The sequence below is a fragment of the Schistocerca gregaria genome, chromosome 9, assembly GCF_023897955.1.
Source record: "Schistocerca gregaria isolate iqSchGreg1 chromosome 9, iqSchGreg1.2, whole genome shotgun sequence".
Taxonomy (NCBI): Eukaryota; Metazoa; Arthropoda; class Insecta; order Orthoptera; family Acrididae; genus Schistocerca; species Schistocerca gregaria.
Window position 1 is genome coordinate 128686005 of NC_064928.1, and position 19294 is coordinate 128705298.

Below are 19294 nucleotides of genomic sequence, written 5' to 3' on the forward strand. Positions count from 1 at the left end.
GAGCATGATCAAGCTCCCTAATAATAAAGGCTGAATTGTAGCACTCACGATTCTGAGAAGAAAAGGATATCGCCCGAGCCACCTCTGCTCGTTTCCGATGGATGAAAGGAAGGGTGATAGTGGGAAGAGTTCAAAATTTCCACAAAATGCTGGCCCAAGGTTTTGGAAATAGCAATAGGGTGCACTTTAACATCTTCCACTACTGTCAAGGCATGAAATTTGGGAATGGATCTTCGTCCCAGAGAGCCATTGGAGGTTGGCCCACACGACAGAGGCGGGAGTGGAACTGTTAAAAGAACTTGTGAATGGAATCCAGCTAGCTTTATTGCTATCCCTAATAACGCAACAACACTGTGCATGCATCAGTTTATAATGAATGCAATTTACCATCATAGGATGACAGTTAAAAGCATGGAGCACGTCTCTGTGCGCAAACTGCATCACAGCATGCTTCAGTCCACCAATGGACTGGGAAACACGTTGGTAAAGAAGAAGTGCAGGAAATGGAACATTCTTCAGCAGTATGGATAACGTTAGTAAGATAGTTCACCTGGTCATCACAACTGGGGAACTCGTGTTCATTGAAGGTCATCAGGGAGGAGCAATGCCGTCAGTCAGCCTTAGTAAGCTGCCATTTGGATGCGTACGCAGGTGGGATAGGAGTCAGCAAATGGATAGCGCACAAAAAATGATCACTTTAGTAAGTGTCACAAAGAACAGACAACTCGAGAACAATGGGCAAGCTTGGGCAGTGCAGAAGGATAGGTCCAAATGGGAATAGGTTTGTAGAGGAGTCAGAAACAAATGTGGGTGCTCCTGTGTTAAGGTAGATTATGCTGACAAATGATCAGATAAGAGAGCACCTCTCTGGCAGGTTCTGGGAGAACCCCAAAGGGGATGGTGTGCATTAAAGTCACTGAGCAGCAGAAATGGGTGAAGTAGCTGCTCAAGAAGCTGGAGAAAGTCTGCCCTGCTGACGTCAAATGATGGAGGGATATAAATGGTACAATGGTCAAGAGAGGAAGGAAAAGACGAACTGCAACAGCTTGAAGACGGGTGGTCAGGGAGAGGCTCAAAACGGACTAGGAAGAAATGTGAAAGCTCAAAGCGGTAGTGTGGAGGCAATTTTGTTTCCGGAAGGCAGAGTACAAGAGGAAGCTGCAATTCTAAAAGCAGTCGTAAATCCTATTTGTTGGATCAAAGGCTGCCAATGTCCCATTGCAGGAGAGTAATGATGAGCAAAAAACTAAGGTGTGTCGCCTTGGCGACTTGCCAGCCTGCGAAGATTCGCTGCTACATAGGGCACGGAGGCAGGAGGATCCTGCTCCTTGAGGTCCACAGAAGCATCAGCATTATCGTGCTGTTGGTCTGCAGAGTCCAACGCAGAAGAACGGTTGGGGTGCACACAGGCGACATTGAGGCCAGTTGGGCAAAGTTATGAGGTGACACCGTCAAAGAGAATCTAAGAGTCGGCGAAGGAGAAGACCATTTGCTTTTGTTGGATTTCTTTGAGCCTGTCCAGTTAGCAGAGGAAGACTCGGGTATTGGTTGGCTGGAGGTATGTATGAAGTCTTCACCGGAGTACTCCTGTCCTTTCCAGCCTGCCAGGTTGTGTATCTGGTGACTTTGCCCCTTGAGGCAAGTGTTTGATGGCTTGTTGCACAGCTGGATGAGGGGATGGCGATTCTACCTTGAAACTGGGCAATTTCACAACCTCAGAGCTGAGTTTGAGGTCGCATGTCGACATGGCCATGTCCTTCATGAAGGAAGGGGGCAACTGGGGGGCCCCTACACAAGGGGGCGCACCTGACTTCGGTCATTGTTCACACCTCAGGTCACACCTGACAGAGGGACCAGTTGGCAATTTTGGAAGGTAGCAGCTCAGGCTATCACCGCTCCCTGGGCCTGGCCTGTACCAGGGGGTACATGCAAACCCTACCTGTCAACCCAGGGCTGGCAAGAATGCGTTACCCAGTCACCTGTTATACATCAGACACCTCAGCCAGCCTTGAGGAGTTGCACAGGGAGGAAGGAGAAAAATAAAAACCTGAAATGCCAAAGTGGAGAAGGTAAAAGAAAGGAAAAGGGAACAAAAAATAGTGGTGAGACTTCTTACATCAGCGACAGAACAGTACATTCCCACTACCACCCCAAACATGTTCCTGAAGGGAGGGGAAAAAGAATAACAAGAGGATAGACATGAAGCCCAGTAGGGAAAAAATGCTGCGAAGGTTGGGGCCCGGTGATAGCCAAGCACGAACTGGCCATGGCAAGCCCCCTGGAGGGGCGGGGGCACTGGGTCGATGTATTCACACTTTTGCCTCTGTAGGTTTTAACATTATTAACACACACATTTTTGACACTCTGCCAAGAAAAAACTGAATAAAGGAGATTAACTCTTTCGGGGCTATCTCCATGCATCTATGCCCAACACGTAGGAAGGCCTGAGGACTAAAAGCATTATGTACACCCGGGTGCAGGAGGTGGTAAATGGATAATATAGAATGGCAACTCACTGTTGTCCGTGTTTCAACATTGCTGCCAACACTGTCAATATCTGCTTTTCTTGTCAGAAAGCATTATAGTTTTCACCTGCCCCTGGTTCATTTCAGCTTATGAGTTGATCTGCTAGATGCAATTTGATTTCCTAACCTACACAAAAGGAAAGATGCATACATACATAACCTGTAGGGCTATTTAACTGATGTATAAGATGCCGCAAAATATATACAGTTTCTGAGCAACACTCATTGCTGCAAGGAGCAGAAGACTGTCCAAGATCTGAGCGTCTATGAATGGCTCCTTCCAAAACTATGGATCTGGAAACGTACTTGTGCTGTATATAATGTAAATCTCAAGTTACAGAATTCTTCAGTCACAAACAAAAACTCTCATTTCTCCAAAATAATTGTTTTGTAACCCAGAATAAACTTATAGAAGAAAGGTTAGATTAGTTTTGAAGCTCTCGTTTATGGTGAGCGTAAACTGCAATCAATATGACGGTACAGTGAGATGATGATTTTAAAAAGAGTAATATCGAAAAGGGGTTCTATGTGCCAGTGGCCTACAGTGGCTGCAGCCTTCAGCGGTCCTAGGGCCACGTCCACCATCCGCTGGCCATGTGCACAAAACATTCGCCCCATTAGCCGGCCAAGCAGGCAGGAAGCTCGGCGCTAGCAGCCACGAAAGGGTTAATGTTAATAATAATAATAATAATAATAATAATAATAATAATAATAATAATAACAATAAAAGAAGAAAACTATAAATTATTGTAGTATTTGAGTCTTAAATATGGATAGTAAGGCTGCTGGACACCAGAGGAAGTAACATCAAGAATTTTCATTTATGCATCTGTTTCCTGAAACATTCCTTACTTTCTTTCTCCAAACACAAAAAGCCACAGGTTGTGCACTCACGTTTTAAAAACAGCACTGTTTGCAAATGTAAAATTTCACTTTACTCACAAAAATATGTAGCAAATGTGAACTTACACAGCATGCCCCTGTAATGGAGATCCGAGTTCCGGGCCTGGGTCCGAGCCTGGATGGCATCGAGGATCGCATCTGCGGAGACCAGGCCAGCAGGCCTGACAACGCCGAGCAGCTCTGAGAGGGACATGAGGGGCAGGCGCACTGTTGACACCACTTCCCCCAATGCCCGCTCACCACACTCAGGATTGGCTGCAGCCCACTGACACACAGCACGGAAGATGTCAACCTCGGGGGCATAGAAGGAGTCGCGTGACAGCAACTCTGTGAGGGCTTCCTGCAACATGCCATACAAAATGGTTACTACTGACATTTTCCTGTTTTCTGTGGGGGGGGGGGGGGGGGGGGGGAGGAGGAGGAGCAGGAGGTCGTGGTGGTGGTAATTTTCAAGTGAAGACTGGTTTGAAGCAGCTCTCCATACTAGTCTATCTTGTGCAATCTTCTGTAGCTCTGCCTGACTTCTGCAACCTTCAATTGTTGCACCTCCTAATGGTATTAAAGCCACTGTATCCCCCTCCACGTTTTCCTCCACACACCTACCTCCATTACCAAACTGCCGATTCCTTGACGGCTCAGAATGTGTTGTATCAACAGATCCCTTCTTTTATTAATACTGCATCATAAATTTCTTTCCTCCCCAATTTGACTGAGTACCCTTTCATAACTGTACAAAACATTCTCAGTTTATTCGTCACATCAAATCTGGGTAAAATCTCCAAGATTTCAATTAAATCCTGAATTCTCTTTGCCAACTTAACTGTTGTTGTGGTGAACATTTACAGCTCACACATGGCTTGCTATTGGTAGGGACTCTGCAAAATTCACAGCTGGTGTTAAATATGAACACAGTTGTGATATGTGACTCTAAACACAAAAATGTGAAATTACACAATAAATGCTATTTCACAGTGGACTGTACTATGAACTATTTTATCAGACGTAGTTTGAAATGGCTTTACGTTCTTTATACAAACACTGAAAATGAACTCAGTTTTCCGTTACTGGTATTGCAGATCATCTAGTGAAGAAAAATTTCTATTTTGCATAAGAATGTTTTTTCAAAACAGAAGTTGCATGAATGCAATGTCATATCACTGCACTTGATGCTCTGATGGCACACTAATTGTGGGAAGTTTAATGGTCCATGTAAAGGGACAATCATATAATGCAACGTAGGACTTAATCGTGGGTCCAAGCAGCTTAGAACACACACACAAGTTTGCCTACAAGCTGAAGTTCAAAAGCTGCTATAATGATGACACTTTAACATGGCAGTTCTAGGTGGCAGGTGTTCTGAATTGTGATTGCGTCAAATACTGTCAAGTATTGGGTCTGAACCACCTCATTTATAGCACAGCCAGCATCAGCAAGCGACTGCACAGTAGCCCACACTAAACGCTTTGCATTCTGTGCTGCAGGCTGTTTTCTTATTTTGAAATGAGTGAAGAAACTAATCCTGGTCCACTATGGAGTTTGATAATGATGATCAAAAACCAAATGGGACTGGCAATCCCTATGACCAGGCATTAGATTGTGCTACTGCACAAACACAAAACATAGATGCAGGCTGGGTGCCCTGTGAGAGGGCTTGTTTCCCCACCCTGCTTCTCTCCTCTCCCATTTTTGTTTGTTTTACACTCGTGGTGAAGTGCCGATTTATAGTGTCCGTACTCTGCACTGTAAGGCAACCGGAAAACAAAATCTGTTAATATATTCTGACTTCAATGAAAGTCTTCCCGTAACATGTGAATAAACATTCTGCTTCCACGTCATCTACCTTGTAGGTTCTATCTGTAGCATTGTAAATTATGGGTCGCGCAGCTACGAATTCCCATGAAAAACATCAAAATTGCTACTCTACAGATTTTTTAATCATCAAACTGGGTGGGAAAAGAAAAATAACTCTGAGAATGGCCTTAAATCAGAGGCATGAAAATGGCAATGCTTCTCAACAGAAACATTCTTTTTCTTTTCAGTCAATTTCAAAGCACTGAGGCTTATTTTCAAGCATGAGGTGTGACAATCCTTTAAAAGCAAAGGCCTAATCATTTATTAAAATATTATATATGCTAATTCCACCATAGATAGTCTTGAATTTTGCCGAAAATACATGCTACATTTTCAGATCCCTAGCAATCGGTTGGTGTACATTGTCATTATGTCATGCTGCCAGAGGCTGCGTCTATGTCTGCAGTGAGGGAGCCAGTTATCTCATAGGAACGTAGATATTTCAGTGCATTTTTGAGTGTCTTCTCAGTATCAAGAGCTTGCTTCCAAACACTGCTAAGATTACAACCACTGTCCACATTAAAGGCACCCTGATTACTGATTCTTTAATACAGAATCCTGGTGTGTAGAATGAAAGGACATGATTTTAGCTTATTCATGTTATTTTTTTTTATTATTATTATTATTTATGAGACCATGTTCAGCAACTGCTGATTTCACAAGTTCTGGATTTTGAAAGTTCATTCAGTGTTCCGCAATGCACTCAGTAACACTACCAACAGACCAACTACTTTAGTTGTTTCCACACTAACAAGGAATCTGTACTAAAGCCTACAGCAGGGTCAGCATAAGATGAGCACTGACAGTTGCAGTGTCCTGGGTGCACCTGCTCCATGGGCCTATTCTAGACAATAACTTGGTGTCTGCTTCATGGGTCTCCATCATTCAATAACTCAATGCAACTTTGTAAATGTCTCTATGGCAACACCTCAATGTCGTCACAGCTCTGTAGACAGCTCTGTTCCCACATGCAGCCATAAACCATAAATGAAAGCTGGCAAAAGCACGTTGTGCTGTCTCGGGGACCTTTTTACACCACCTTAACCATTGGATTGGCTTCTCTACGATTTTTATCTCCCCTTCCCCCCACTCTACCCTCCATTTGCAAACTGACCCATGAATCAGTATGTGACCTATCAATCAATCTGATGTTTTAGTGACATCTTTCCTCCCCAATTTCAGTCAGTACCTCTTCATTAGTTATCCAATATAATGTTCAGCATACTTCTGTAACACCAAATTACTTATCTGGACAGTTTACTGTCCACATTTCACTTCTGCACAATGCTACATTCTTCGTAGTCCTTTTGTGAAATCTAAGTTGGCAGCTGTAGAATTTTTCTGCCGTCAGTCTCAGATGCAGGTTCTCTAAATTTTGTCATTAGTGTTTCACAAAAACCATGTCATCTTCCATCAAGAAATTCCCTTATGTATCTTCATGAAGTACTTCTGTAGTACTTGACATTGATCGAACTTACCAGTACAAATCTAGCTGTAAGCAACTGAACTGCTTCGATATATTTCTTTAATCTGACGCAGTGGGGATACAAACAATTGAGTACTCAGGAATGGGTTGCACTAGAGTTATATTTACTGCCTCCCTTGTAGATGAGCTACCTCTTCCTAGAACGTTCCTAATAAAACAAAGTCAACTATCTGTCCCTATTACTGACCATAAGCACTCAATTTCATATTGCTGTGCAACGTTTATGCCTTTATATTTAATCAACATTACTGTGTCAAGTAGTGGCCACTAATACAGTATTCTAACATTACAGGACTGTTTTTCTTACTTACCTGCATTAACCTACATGTTCTCTACATTTAGAGTAAGCTGCCATTCATTACACCAAAGAAATTCTGTACAAGATACCCTGTATCACCCCACAGACACTTAACTACATTTTATCACCACTGTTTTACTTTTGTTGATGTTCATCTTTTAACTTTGTTCAAGCTATTATCCAGTCCACTGTACCTCATAAATACTGGGCAGAACACACTGACAATGGCAGTGACCACTGGTAGCACTCACCGGTGACAGCTGCAAGAAAGTCTGGTGCCTGAGCATCTCGGCAGCATGCCTCTCCATGTAGGCGGCACATACTGCTTGCAGGTGGGTGAGACCGTAAAGGCGCGCAGCATCAAACACAATGCAGGCATTCCGCACCTGCAAGGCCTCCCTCAAGTAGTCTGAGATACTTGCCTCCAGGTCCACAAAACCATACTGGTGGGCTAGGCCTAAAATGTCCAACACCACATCTTCCTGCAAAGCAATTGTACACAATATTAACTGCAACATAGTAAAAACTCTGACATTATTCTACTCTGAAAACATTTAAGTTTATAAATTTCACTTCACAGCTGGTTGATTTCTTTTTTTTTTTTTCATGGGGGAAGTTGGGGAGGAGGGGGGGCACAAACAAGCACAGTCATCAGTCCCATGTTCTAAGTAATCAATGGAGGAACAGCACAAATAGCACAGTCCAGTCAAGGGGAAGGGATATTGGGCAAACAAAGACAGAAAATGGATGCCAGGGTAATAGAAAAAGAAAAGACGAGGAGTGGAATGGGTGGAAACAGGGAGAGCCGGGCACCCCAGAAACACTACACATGGTGGGGCACCAGCACCACCACCAACCTGTCCCAGCACAGCCACTGACCTGTCCCAGCATCCATATTATATCATCATCATGATAAAACAGAGGTGACACTAGGGGAAGAGACAAGAAATGGGGAAACAAAACAGACCAGACAAAATTGCGAGAAAAGATGGGTAGAACCCGACCAGTGTGGAGACAAGGACAAGGCCATCATAATCAATGCCTACAATAACAGGGACTCAAATTCCAAAGAAAGGAGGGAAAGCATATTTAGTGTGAAGGGCCAAAAGGCAGGGATAATCCAGCAAAATACGGATCACTGTGAGGAACGCCCCACAACTACAAAGGGGATTGGGGGGGGGGGGGGGGGGGCGAGGTTTGCTTCTTGCAGAGTAAAAGAAACCTGGGTCAACCTAGAATGGCCATTATGAAGGTGACAGAGGATGGTATGGTAGATTACCACCTGGAGAGGAAGAGGGAAGAACGCCATGTGGCAGAAGTCTCCTGGATTGTGTGTGATTTATTACATGGGGGAGGGGTGTTGTGTGTGGAGTGGTAGCCTCCACAGAGTCAGCACAAACCCATCTCTGGATGGGACAGGGAGAATGGGGCATAGGTGCCCGGCGAACACCCTCCCACCCAGACGATCAGCAAGTTCATTACTCGGGATACCTACGTAGTCAGGAATCCAAAGGAAATCAAACTAACACACAGCACTAACAAGTCCAGCAAGAAGGTCGTAGACGCAGGACGGCAGATACCAGAGGGTGGCTGGAACACTTCTGGTGATAGCCTGAAGGTCACTCATTGAGTACATACGTAACAACTTCGGCAAGTGAGGGCCATTTAATGAAGCAAAGGGCTCCATAGATGGCCATCAATTCCGCAGTAAACAGCCCATATGTGGCAGGCAAGAGATGGTGTTCCATGCCAACAGAAGATGTGATGGCATACCCCGCAATCAGTGGATTTAGAGCCATCGGTGTAAAAAAACAATGGCATCCTGAAACTCCCACAAGGTCATTTGGAACAAACGACTGAACACGACTGGAGTCATGGACACTTTTGAACCCTAGTAGAGATCCACTCAAATCAGGGACCAAGGGTCTAAACAACAAGAGGAAAGGGGATGAGGTCAGGAGAAAACATGAGAAGAGGACAATGAGGGGAGATGAAAATCAGAGCAGAGAGAAGACAGATGAAGCCCAACTGGTCAATCAACCCGAATGTACCAGGAGAGGTGGGGTTGGGGTTGGGTTGTTTGAGGGGATAGACGAAACAGCGAGGTCATCGGTTTCATCAGATGATGGAAGGACAGGGAAGAAAGTCAGCCGTGCCCTTTCAGAGGAACCATCCCAACATTTGTCTGGAGCGATTTAAGGAAATCACAGGAAATTTAAATCAGGATGGCCGGACGCGGGATTGAACCACCATCCTCCCGAATGCGAGTCCAGTGTGCTAACCGCTGTGCCACCTCGCTCGGACAGGAGAGGTGAGCAGGGTAAGAGTGGATACTGAGGGCATAGGGAACCAGGAGCTGGGACCACCAAATCTAAAGGGGAGGAATCACAATGTCAACCAGAAGTTGTTGACAGAGCTAGTGCAAAAGGGACCAGTGGCTAAACGGATACCAGGATAGTGAGCCACGTCCAAGAGGAAGGAGCAGCTGGTCTATAAACTTGACAATCTTAGTCCAGACAAGACAGAACTGATGCCCAGTAAAGGCGGGGAAGGGTTGAATGATCTGCACCCCCAAGAGGTGTGGGCAAGGATGCAAAGGACATTGAATTTACAACAGCCAACCTTCAGATTATGGATATGGGAGCAACCAACTAAGCTTTTTGTCATAAACAAGACCCAAAAAACGGAAGCAGGGGACTCCAGTCAGCTGTTGGGCATCAAGCTAGAGCTCCAGATCAACATGGACCGTATTACGGTGACAGAAATGCACCACCCTCGACTTAAGGGGGGAGAACTGAACACTCTTTAAGTAAACATATGGATGTGCACCAGATGGCACCCTGGAGCTGTCATTCCGCAGAGGCCACTACCGTATTTACTCAAATCTACGCCACATCTGGGGATTTAAAAGAAAAAAAAAAAAAAGAAAACCACTTGAAATCAAGAAGAAGAAAAAAAGAATTCCCGAATCTAAGCCGCACCTCAAATTTGAGACACTATATTCAAGGGCAGAGAAAAGTTTTAGACCGCACCTCCAAATCTAACCCAAGTTGGTCGATTGTATATGTGACAATTTAGATCAAATGGCACCCTGGAGGTACAGGTACAGTAATTTGGTTCTAGTCTTAAGCTTAACAGTTAAGCTTCATCAAGTAGCCATTGCTATGTGTCAGGTGCTCCGTTCGCATTTATACGGTTTCTCTTCCTTTTTCACGTGCTTCGCCTGGTTTGAATCAATTGCTTATTTTGCTTTGATCTGGTAATTGCCGTTCTTTTGTTATAGGTGTTTACATCACACTAAGCTGAAAACGCATTATTGTACTGTGTCATGTATGGTTTGTCGCATTCTGATGATGAGTGTTTACGACCTGTCACCGCTCGTGGCGTGGCTTGCTTTTGTGCGCGCTACCGCAGTTAAAAAAAGGAAGAGGAATTGAGCGAAACAATGGCAAGAGAATGTTATTTGTTGTTACTTACACTGCTGCTTTCTTTGATAATGATCAACAAGAACCAAATAATAGACTGCGTATGATAGAAGATGTTCTGAACGAGAGTCTAGCGAAAAATTTTCTCCTTTTGAAAATCTTTGCAGATGCCTCTTTAGTACATTATATTCTGCACAGAAATTAAGAGTAATCTTAAACTCAAAAATCTAGTCAGTTGCCGTGCTTCATTTCTGACTGTATCACTATTCAGCATAAGAATAATACAAATATAAACATGACATGTATATTCTTCCGCGTTTGCTATTGCCTCACTCTAGTTTCGTAGTTTATCTGGCACACAGGATTTAAATAGAGATAGCAGCAAAGACGAAAGAATATATGGCATAATGTTTACATTCTTCTACCTTTTCTTTTAATTTATTTACTGACACAGAGGTTTTGGCGCCAGTATTTATCTTTGTGCCTGCGAAGCATGCCTGTGTAGTGCTACATATATTTGACGGCAGAAGTTAGTTGTGGCGGCACCTACCAACATTTTTCAGAACTTCCGCTTACTTTGCACTCAATTCTAATCTGCAGGTGGTTTCTTGGATTACAAAAACCGGAAAAAAGTGCAGCTTAGATTCAAGTAAATACGGTAACTGTGAGCTAGCACTAATACAGAAATCATCCACGTACAGAGCAGGAGTGACAAGTGGTCCAACAGAGCATTCTTAATTCACTACATCTTTGTTGTTTTTCTATGGACTACACTGTTCTATGGTAGACTTCTTACCTGACATGTGGGTAGTCTGGGTTCGATACTGGCATTGAAAATTTTTAATCAAAGGTGCATGTTCTACAACCATTTCTGTGGCACTTAAAATACACACAGATAGAACAATTATACTCTTTATTTTAAACCATTTTTATTAATCTTTTATGAAAGATCAGTGACTAACAATAAGAATAGGAATTTTGTTGCAAGATGTGGAATTAGAAATAAGAAGATGTGCATTTTTCATAAAAAAATTAGTTATATATGTTTTAATTAACATATATTTAGTAAATTTTATATCTAAATGACATAGGCATTCAACCCCTACGCCTCCCCCCCAGAAACATGGAACCTGCCGCTGGTGAGCAGGCTTGCATGCCTTAGCAATACAGGGAGCCATACCACAGGTTTAACTACAATGGAAGGGTATCTGTTGAGAGGCCAGACAACCATGTGGTTCCTGAAGAGGGGCAGCAGCCTTTTCAGTAGTTGCAAGGGCAACAGTCTGGATGATTGACTGATCTGGCCTTGTAACATTAACCAAAATGGCCTTGCTGTGCTGGTACTGCGAACCGCTGAAAGCAAGGGGAAATTACAACCATAATGCTTTCCCAAGGGCATGCAGCTTGATGGTATGGTTAAATGATGATGGCATCCTGTTGGGTAAAATATTCCAGAGGTAAAATAGTCCACAAATCAGATCTTCGGGCAAGGACTTCTCAGGAGGACCAAAACATGTTCTACAGATCGCAACGTGGAATGTCAGATCCCTTAATCAGGTAGGTAGGTTAGAAAACTTAAAAAGGGAAATGGATAAGTTAAAATTACATGTAGAGGGAATTAGTGAAGCTCAGTGGCAGGAGGAACAAGACTTTTTGTCAAGTGAATTCAGGATCATAAATACAAAATCAAATACGGATGATGTAGGAGTAGGTTTAAAAATTAGTAGCACTGGTAAGCTACTATGAACAGCATAGTGAACGCATTATTGTAGCCAAACACACACAAAGCCCACGCCTACCACAGTAGTAGAAATTCATATGCCAATTAGCTCTGCAGACAATGAAGAGATTGAAGAAATATATGATGTGATAAAAGAAATTATTCAGATAGTGAAGGGAGACGAAAATGAGGGACTGGAATTCCATAGTAGGAAAAGGAAGAGAAGGAAAAGTTGTAGGTGAATACAGAATGGGGGTAAGGAATGAAAGAGGAGCCATCTGCTAGAAGTTTGCACAGGGCACAACTTAATCATGGCTAACACTTTGTTTATAATTTTCAGACACATTTAGGTACCAGGTTTTCAATTTTAAGACATTTCCAGGGGCAGATGTGGACTCTGACAACAATCTATTGGCTATGAACTGTATATAAAACTGAAGAAACTGCAAAAACGTGGGAATTTAAGGAGATGGGATCTGGATAAACTGAAATATCCAGAGGTTGTAGAGTGTTTCAGAGAGAGCATTTGGGAACAGTTGACAGGAGGAGGAATGGATAGCTTTGAGGGATGGAATAGTAAAGGCAGCAGAGGATCAAGTAGGTAAAAAGACAAGAGGAAACATCACATAAATGGCTAAACAGGGATGGCTAGAGGACAAATGTAAGGATGTAGAGGCATATATCACTAGTGGGTAAGATATATATGCTTACTGGAAAATTATAAAGACCTTTGAAGAAAATAGAACCACTTGTACAAATATCAAGAGCTCAGATGGAAAACCAGTTCTAAGCAAAGAAGAGAAAGCAGAAAGCTGGAAGGAATGTATAGAGGGTCTATACAAGGGTGATGCACTTGAGGGAAATATTATGGAGATTGAAGAGGACATAGATGAAAATCAAATGCGAGCTATCACACTGCATGAAGAATTTGACAGAGCACTGAAAGACCTAAGTCGAAACAAGGCCACGGGAGTAGACAGCATTCCCTTGTAACTACTGATAGCATTGGGAAAGCCAAAACTCTGCCATATGGTGAACAACATTGTATGAGACAGGCAAAATACCCTCAGACTTAAAGAAGAATATAATACTTCCAATCCCAAAAAAGAAGGTGTTGACAGGTGTGAAAATTATTGAACATCAGTTTAATAAGTTATGGCTGCAAAATACTAACACGAATTCTTTACAGACGAGTGGAAAGACTGGTAGAAGCTGAGCTCAGGGAGGATTTGTTTGGATTCTGTAGTAATGTTTGAACACATGAGGCAATACTGACCCTATGACTTATCTTAGAAAATATATTAAGGTGAGTATGTATGGTAAAATTGGTCACAAAAAGTGACTTTTCTGATTATTATCTGGTAATATTATCTGATCGCTCTTGAATAATTTTATGCATCATAATTGTAGATTAATTACAATTATAAGTGTACTTTTTATTATTTGAAAGTTAATAGTGCAAGTGTAAAAAAAATCCAGTCTTTCTGCATTGACTTGCTATCTCGAACTATTCAACCAAAAAGGCTGTGGTTTTCAGCTATTTGTACCTTGGATTCATATTAAGAGTGGATGCACTGTGTAAACGGAAATGACAGTATTGCACATGCATCTTGTGGATTTACTTTGTGGGTGTATTGTTTTGTAGGTGTTTAACGATAAATGTATTGGTTTGGTGTACTATTATATGTTCTTATACCTCTTTTCAACATGAGGAAAAGAAAGATTTCGTTTAAGAAACGATGTTTCCATGGAAATCAGCATATGGCAGGATCTGAATCCAGTGCTGATCCTGAAATAGATGTTTCACAGGCACATGAAAAGGACACGCCAACTACTGCTTTGAGGATGAAACTTTAAAACCATGAGGATTTATTTATTGACAAAAGAGATCATGTAAATTAGATTTGAGTGTGTTAGGACAAGTTTTACAAGATACTGTATCATGTAAGGTTTGTGGTGGGCAAATTAGCATCTTTGAGGGTACATCTGTGAAGAATGAACTAGCTAACAAACTATACGATGTTGCTCATTAATAAAAACTACTGTTTTCTGGAACATCATCAGCCGGAAATCAAACCTGGATATCTCACACGGCAGCAAGCTTTCTACCACAGAGCTGTGTGGCCTTTGGGGTTGCATCAAACCGCTTTGGGCAACTGATACTGTGTTTTGAACTTCCCGTATTGTAAGTATAAAAAGAAACTAGCTGTTATCCACAAATGTCTTTATGTATCAGTAGTTCTGCTGCAATGAGCGATGGTCAGTAAGAAGCTATTGTACGTGCAATAGGGTCAGCTACTCTCACACGCCTTCGTGTTTCATAAACAAAACGGCAAAGTTGCCCTACTATGCATATGTCCAATATCCCTTATCAGTCATACTTGGTATGGGCCCCAAACACTTGAGCAATATTATAAGTTCGGACGCACAAGTTCTTTATGAGCCATGTCCTCTGATTGGTGGGGAACTGGAGAAATGCAATCATCCTGTAATCTTTGACTGAGCCTAATGTACCATTGCATTTTATATCCCTGCAAATAGTTACACTCATTATTTCTACCAGTTGATTGATTCCAGTAGCGAATATTGTAGTCCACAGAAAACAATCTCTTCTTGTGAAGTGCATAATTTCACATTTCTACATATTCAAAGCAAGTTGTTAATCACTGCACCACTTTTAAATCTTATCAAGATCCACCTGAATATTTCTGCAACTTTCTTCTGTCAATATTTCATTACACATAATAATACCATACCATACGCAAAAACTGTGAGAGTACTATTACTATTTTATGTCATGTCATTAATACACAACATGATCTGCAAGAGTCCCAGCACACTTTACTGAGGAATGCCTGAAGTTACTTCTGCTTATGTTGCTGTCTCTCCATCCAAGATAATATGCTGCATGCTGCCTACCAGGAAATCCTCCACCACATCATAAATTTTATTTGATACTCCATATAAGCATACTTTTGTTAAAAAAAAAAAAAAAAAAAAAAAAAAAAAACGTGGTCAAGAAATACTGCATTCATCTGATTGCCTGAATCCATGGCTTTTAGGAATGTATGTGAGAAAAGTCCATATCGAGTTCCAAATGGTTGACGTTTTCAGAACCCGTGCTGGTTGCTTGGAGCAGGTCAGTCTATTGCGAATAGCTCATTATGTTTGAACATATCAATGTCCATATGTTGTAGGGTCCTAGACAATATTCTAAGATTTGACAGCAGTTTTGTGACCACCTCTGCCGCTCTTCTAGTAGACCGGAGAGACCTGAGCATTTCCCAAACTCTGAGCATAGTTATTAAGGGATCTATCTAGCATGAGGCTTGTTCGATAAGTCTGGTAAATAAAAAAAAAGAAAAAAGTGTTTCATAAACAACTCACCTTACTTCTCCACAGTCTTCTTTGAGGGATCATACTTGGTCCAGGGATTTTCCAACTATTACATCCTATCAGAAAAATACTCGTTAACTTACTGCAACTTCTTCATTTGATGAAACTTTCTTCCCAGCAAACTACAGTTTCAGGAAGAAGTCACTTGGGGCTATGTCTAGCGAATAAGGTGGATGAGGAACCAATTCAAAGTCAAATTGATGTACTTTCCCCACTGTTATCACTGGTGTGTGAGATGGTGCATTATCCTGGTGAAAGAACTTTTTGCGTGCCAACCTTTATCTTTTTTTCAGTCAACCCAAGTTTCAAACAATCTAACAAAGAAGTGTAATAGGGTCAAGTTATATTTCTGCCTTTTTCCAAGTAGTCTATGAGAATTATTCCTTGGGAATCCCAAAAAGCAGTGGCCATCACCTTGTCAGCTGACAAAACAGTCCTTGCTGTCTTCAGTGTTCTTTCATCAGCCTTTCTCTATTGTTTTTTGACTGGCGTGTAATTGTGGATCTAGGTTTCATCAAGAGTCACAAATTGGCATAAAAGTCTTGCAGATTGCAGTTAAACATCGCCACACATTTGTAATGAAATGTTGTGACATTTGTGCTTTTTGTCTACTGTGAACAATTACAGCAACTGCCTTGTACATACAGCCTCTTCACAGCCAATTCTCTGCATAGGATATTATGCAATCGATCAATTGAAATGTCTACTGTCTCAGCTATCTCAATAATTCGGTGGTCTTACATTACCCCAACATTTTGTCCACAACTTCCTTTGAAGTGACTTCAATTGGACAACCGGATTGTTTTTGTCTGATCAGAATTTAAATTCATTACTCCAAAAGTAAACAGTCTTCAATGATGGTGCAGAGTCCACGTGAATTTCATCCAATTCTCTTTCCATCTGTGTGGCAGTCCGGCCCTTAAAATGAAAATGTTTAATAACTGCAGCAAACTGTTTCCCCATTTTCAGTTGCCGTTGGCACTGAAAAATTCAGACAGCTGTCAACAATAAACTGTACACTACACAGTGAAGTTCTGTATGTGATCCTTGGAATAATCAAGCTTACCAATCATGAAGGCACAACAAAAACATTGTTCTCTCTGATGGAAATTTATCAGACTTATCTAACCACCCTTGTAAATATAATGATTAAAGCAGCAGCTTACTTAGCTGCTAATTCTGTGTAGCATCTGAGATGGATTCTACTGGGTCCTAGAGTATAGATTATTTAAAAAAATTTTAACTGTTTCACAAAGCCACTGGTAATAATACCTGTATCACTCATCTATGGAGTAGTCCAAGAAGTAACCTAAGGCACTACGGATGTATCTCGTGAAGTAAAGCAACATTTGGAAACCAACATCAACATTTCTACTTTTGCTTTGCTCCCCCAAATTCAGTTCCTGTGCCATCCTCAAGTGGTTGGACACTATCTTAAGGATGAGCCGAGAAATGCTAGTTAGAGTGCTATAACTGAAGTTTACAGGTGTTGGTTCTACCAAGTATAGCTCTTCTGAACTTCCATTAAGGCTCAATAAGATGGGCCTGGAGGAGTCATTCTGATCACCACACAATTTTCTTATTCTTGTGCTTATAATAAAAGAGAATCTACAGAATGGTTGAGACTTCATGTTCAAATCCCTCTTTCTGTGTGTCTATATTGTACTTTGATGAGTCCTTGATGCTTGCCAGTAATGCTGTAAATTCTATCCACCATAGTAAAGGCATGCGAAGTCTGTAAATATCTTGCTGGAGTGCACCAGAATATGGTAACAAGTGTCATTACTTAGTAAGAACTTTGCGTTTATATTAAATAAGGCTTTCATAAAACCAATGTTAAACTATTGTCTCAATCATTTATTTACAGTGTAAAAAACACTGATTTTTATAACCATAACCTCTTATCCATTACAGATAAAATCAGATGCCACCAAATGTGTTGCTAGTTTCAATTCCTAACCATTTCCTCACTGACTAATGGCATTTGCACGATAAAGTGTGTCAGTTGCAAGTTTCTTTTTATTTCTTATGTGTGCATTAACGGTTTTCACAACCCGTTCACTTAAACATGAAAAAATGTTCACTTTAAGACATAAGTGAAAAATATACAATAATCTGTAGGACACTGATTTTCAAATATCTGATTGCACTGGTGGCTTCTGCACTGCAGCATTATGGACAAAATACTGGGGTATGGAATATCAGACCAGCTGTGTAATTAATTGAAGAGTTTCTAGCACAAAGATCATCATATTATTCTCAATGGAGAGAAGTCTCAAGATATAAACTTCACTTTGGACGCATCACAAAGGAGTGGTATAGGGCCATGACTCTTCACAATACATATAAATTATATAGTGTACAACACTGGAATCCCTGTGGACGATGCTTTTTTATACAGAGAAGTTGCAATGCTAAAAAATTGTAGCAAAATGCAGACAGACCTGTAGACGACCAGTGGTTTGTGCAGGGAGTGGGAACTGACACTTAAGGTAAACAATGTGATGTATTGTGTATACTCAGACGGAGACCAACCACTGTACAATTACACAATTGCAGAATGATCATTGGAAGCAGTTACTTCTATGATCCATCTAAGAGTATGTATACGGAGCAATGTAAAGTAGAACAATTGCATAAAACTAATCTCAGGAAAAGCAGATGCCAGACAGATTTGCTGGAAAAACCCTAAGGAAATACAGCCCGTCGACAAAGGAAGTAGCTCACAATCTTTTGAGGTACCAATACTTGAATAATGCTCGTCAGTATCGAATCTGTACCGCATGGGATTGACAAAGGAAGTAAAGAATATCCAAGAAGAGCACGTTCATTTAATAACCCAAATGCAAGTGGTAGATGCTGCAAAAGAGGCACTCTGCATCAATGTATGGTTTACAGTAAAAGTTCTGAGATCATACTTTCCTAGAAGAGTCAACAAGCATATTGTCTCCTCCTATGCATATCTCATGAAGAGACCATGAAGATAGAATCAGGGAGAGATAAGGCCCCACAGAGGCTTACCAGCAATTTCTTTTCCATGAATCATTTGTGACTAATAGAAAATAGAGAACTGACAGCAGTACACAAAGTACCCTCCAACACACCCCGCTCAATAGTTGGAACTCTTGCGCAAATTTACTGTGCACAAGTACAAATTGAATAAAAATTAATCAAAATCAACTACTGCACTTCCAAATAGTGTGCCAGAGCATACACACAGTTTTGTGAACAATGGGGAAGGCACCGAATGCCACTGGCATCGCCATCTGTGTGTGCCACCTGTCGCCAAAATGCCATGAGGATATCTGATCTGTTTCCAAATCATCTCCCACTCAACAGTTTCGTCAGTTGTGGAATGAGGTTGAAGTCTCATGGACTGAGATCTGGTGAGTAGGCTGGGCGAGAGGGGATACATGTTGTAGCACCTCCTACTGAATGTTTCAGGTGCCCGTACAGAGCCAGACTCTCACGAGGTTGCAATCTGTCAGATGCTTTCAGTAAAGTTGGCTGCGTGCTTCCGAAAGTACCGAGATTATGGTAAAACCATACATTCACGACATATGATAGTTGCCACGACTTACGGAATGACCTTCGTATACTGCCTCACAAATACTCTGCAGTCCATTCAAAATGCACACACACCTCTCACTCACAGTTCCACCATTCACATCTTCCACTTTTTAGTTCTGT

General features: G+C 41.6%; 1 protein-coding gene across 2 annotated transcripts in view; it reads right to left on the bottom strand.

Moving 5' to 3' along the window:
• LOC126292288 (BTB/POZ domain-containing protein 9-like) overlaps positions 1-19294 on the bottom strand; it is a 294259-nt gene that overhangs the window by 58513 nt on the left and 216452 nt on the right. For both annotated transcript variants that reach the window (XM_049986204.1, XM_049986205.1), the window contains 2 exons: positions 7315-7545; positions 3495-3768 (listed from right to left, as the gene is read on the bottom strand). In XM_049986204.1, the coding sequence (XP_049842161.1) occupies positions 3495-3768; positions 7315-7545 (505 nt within the window). The remainder of the gene's footprint in view (positions 1-3494; positions 3769-7314; positions 7546-19294) is intronic.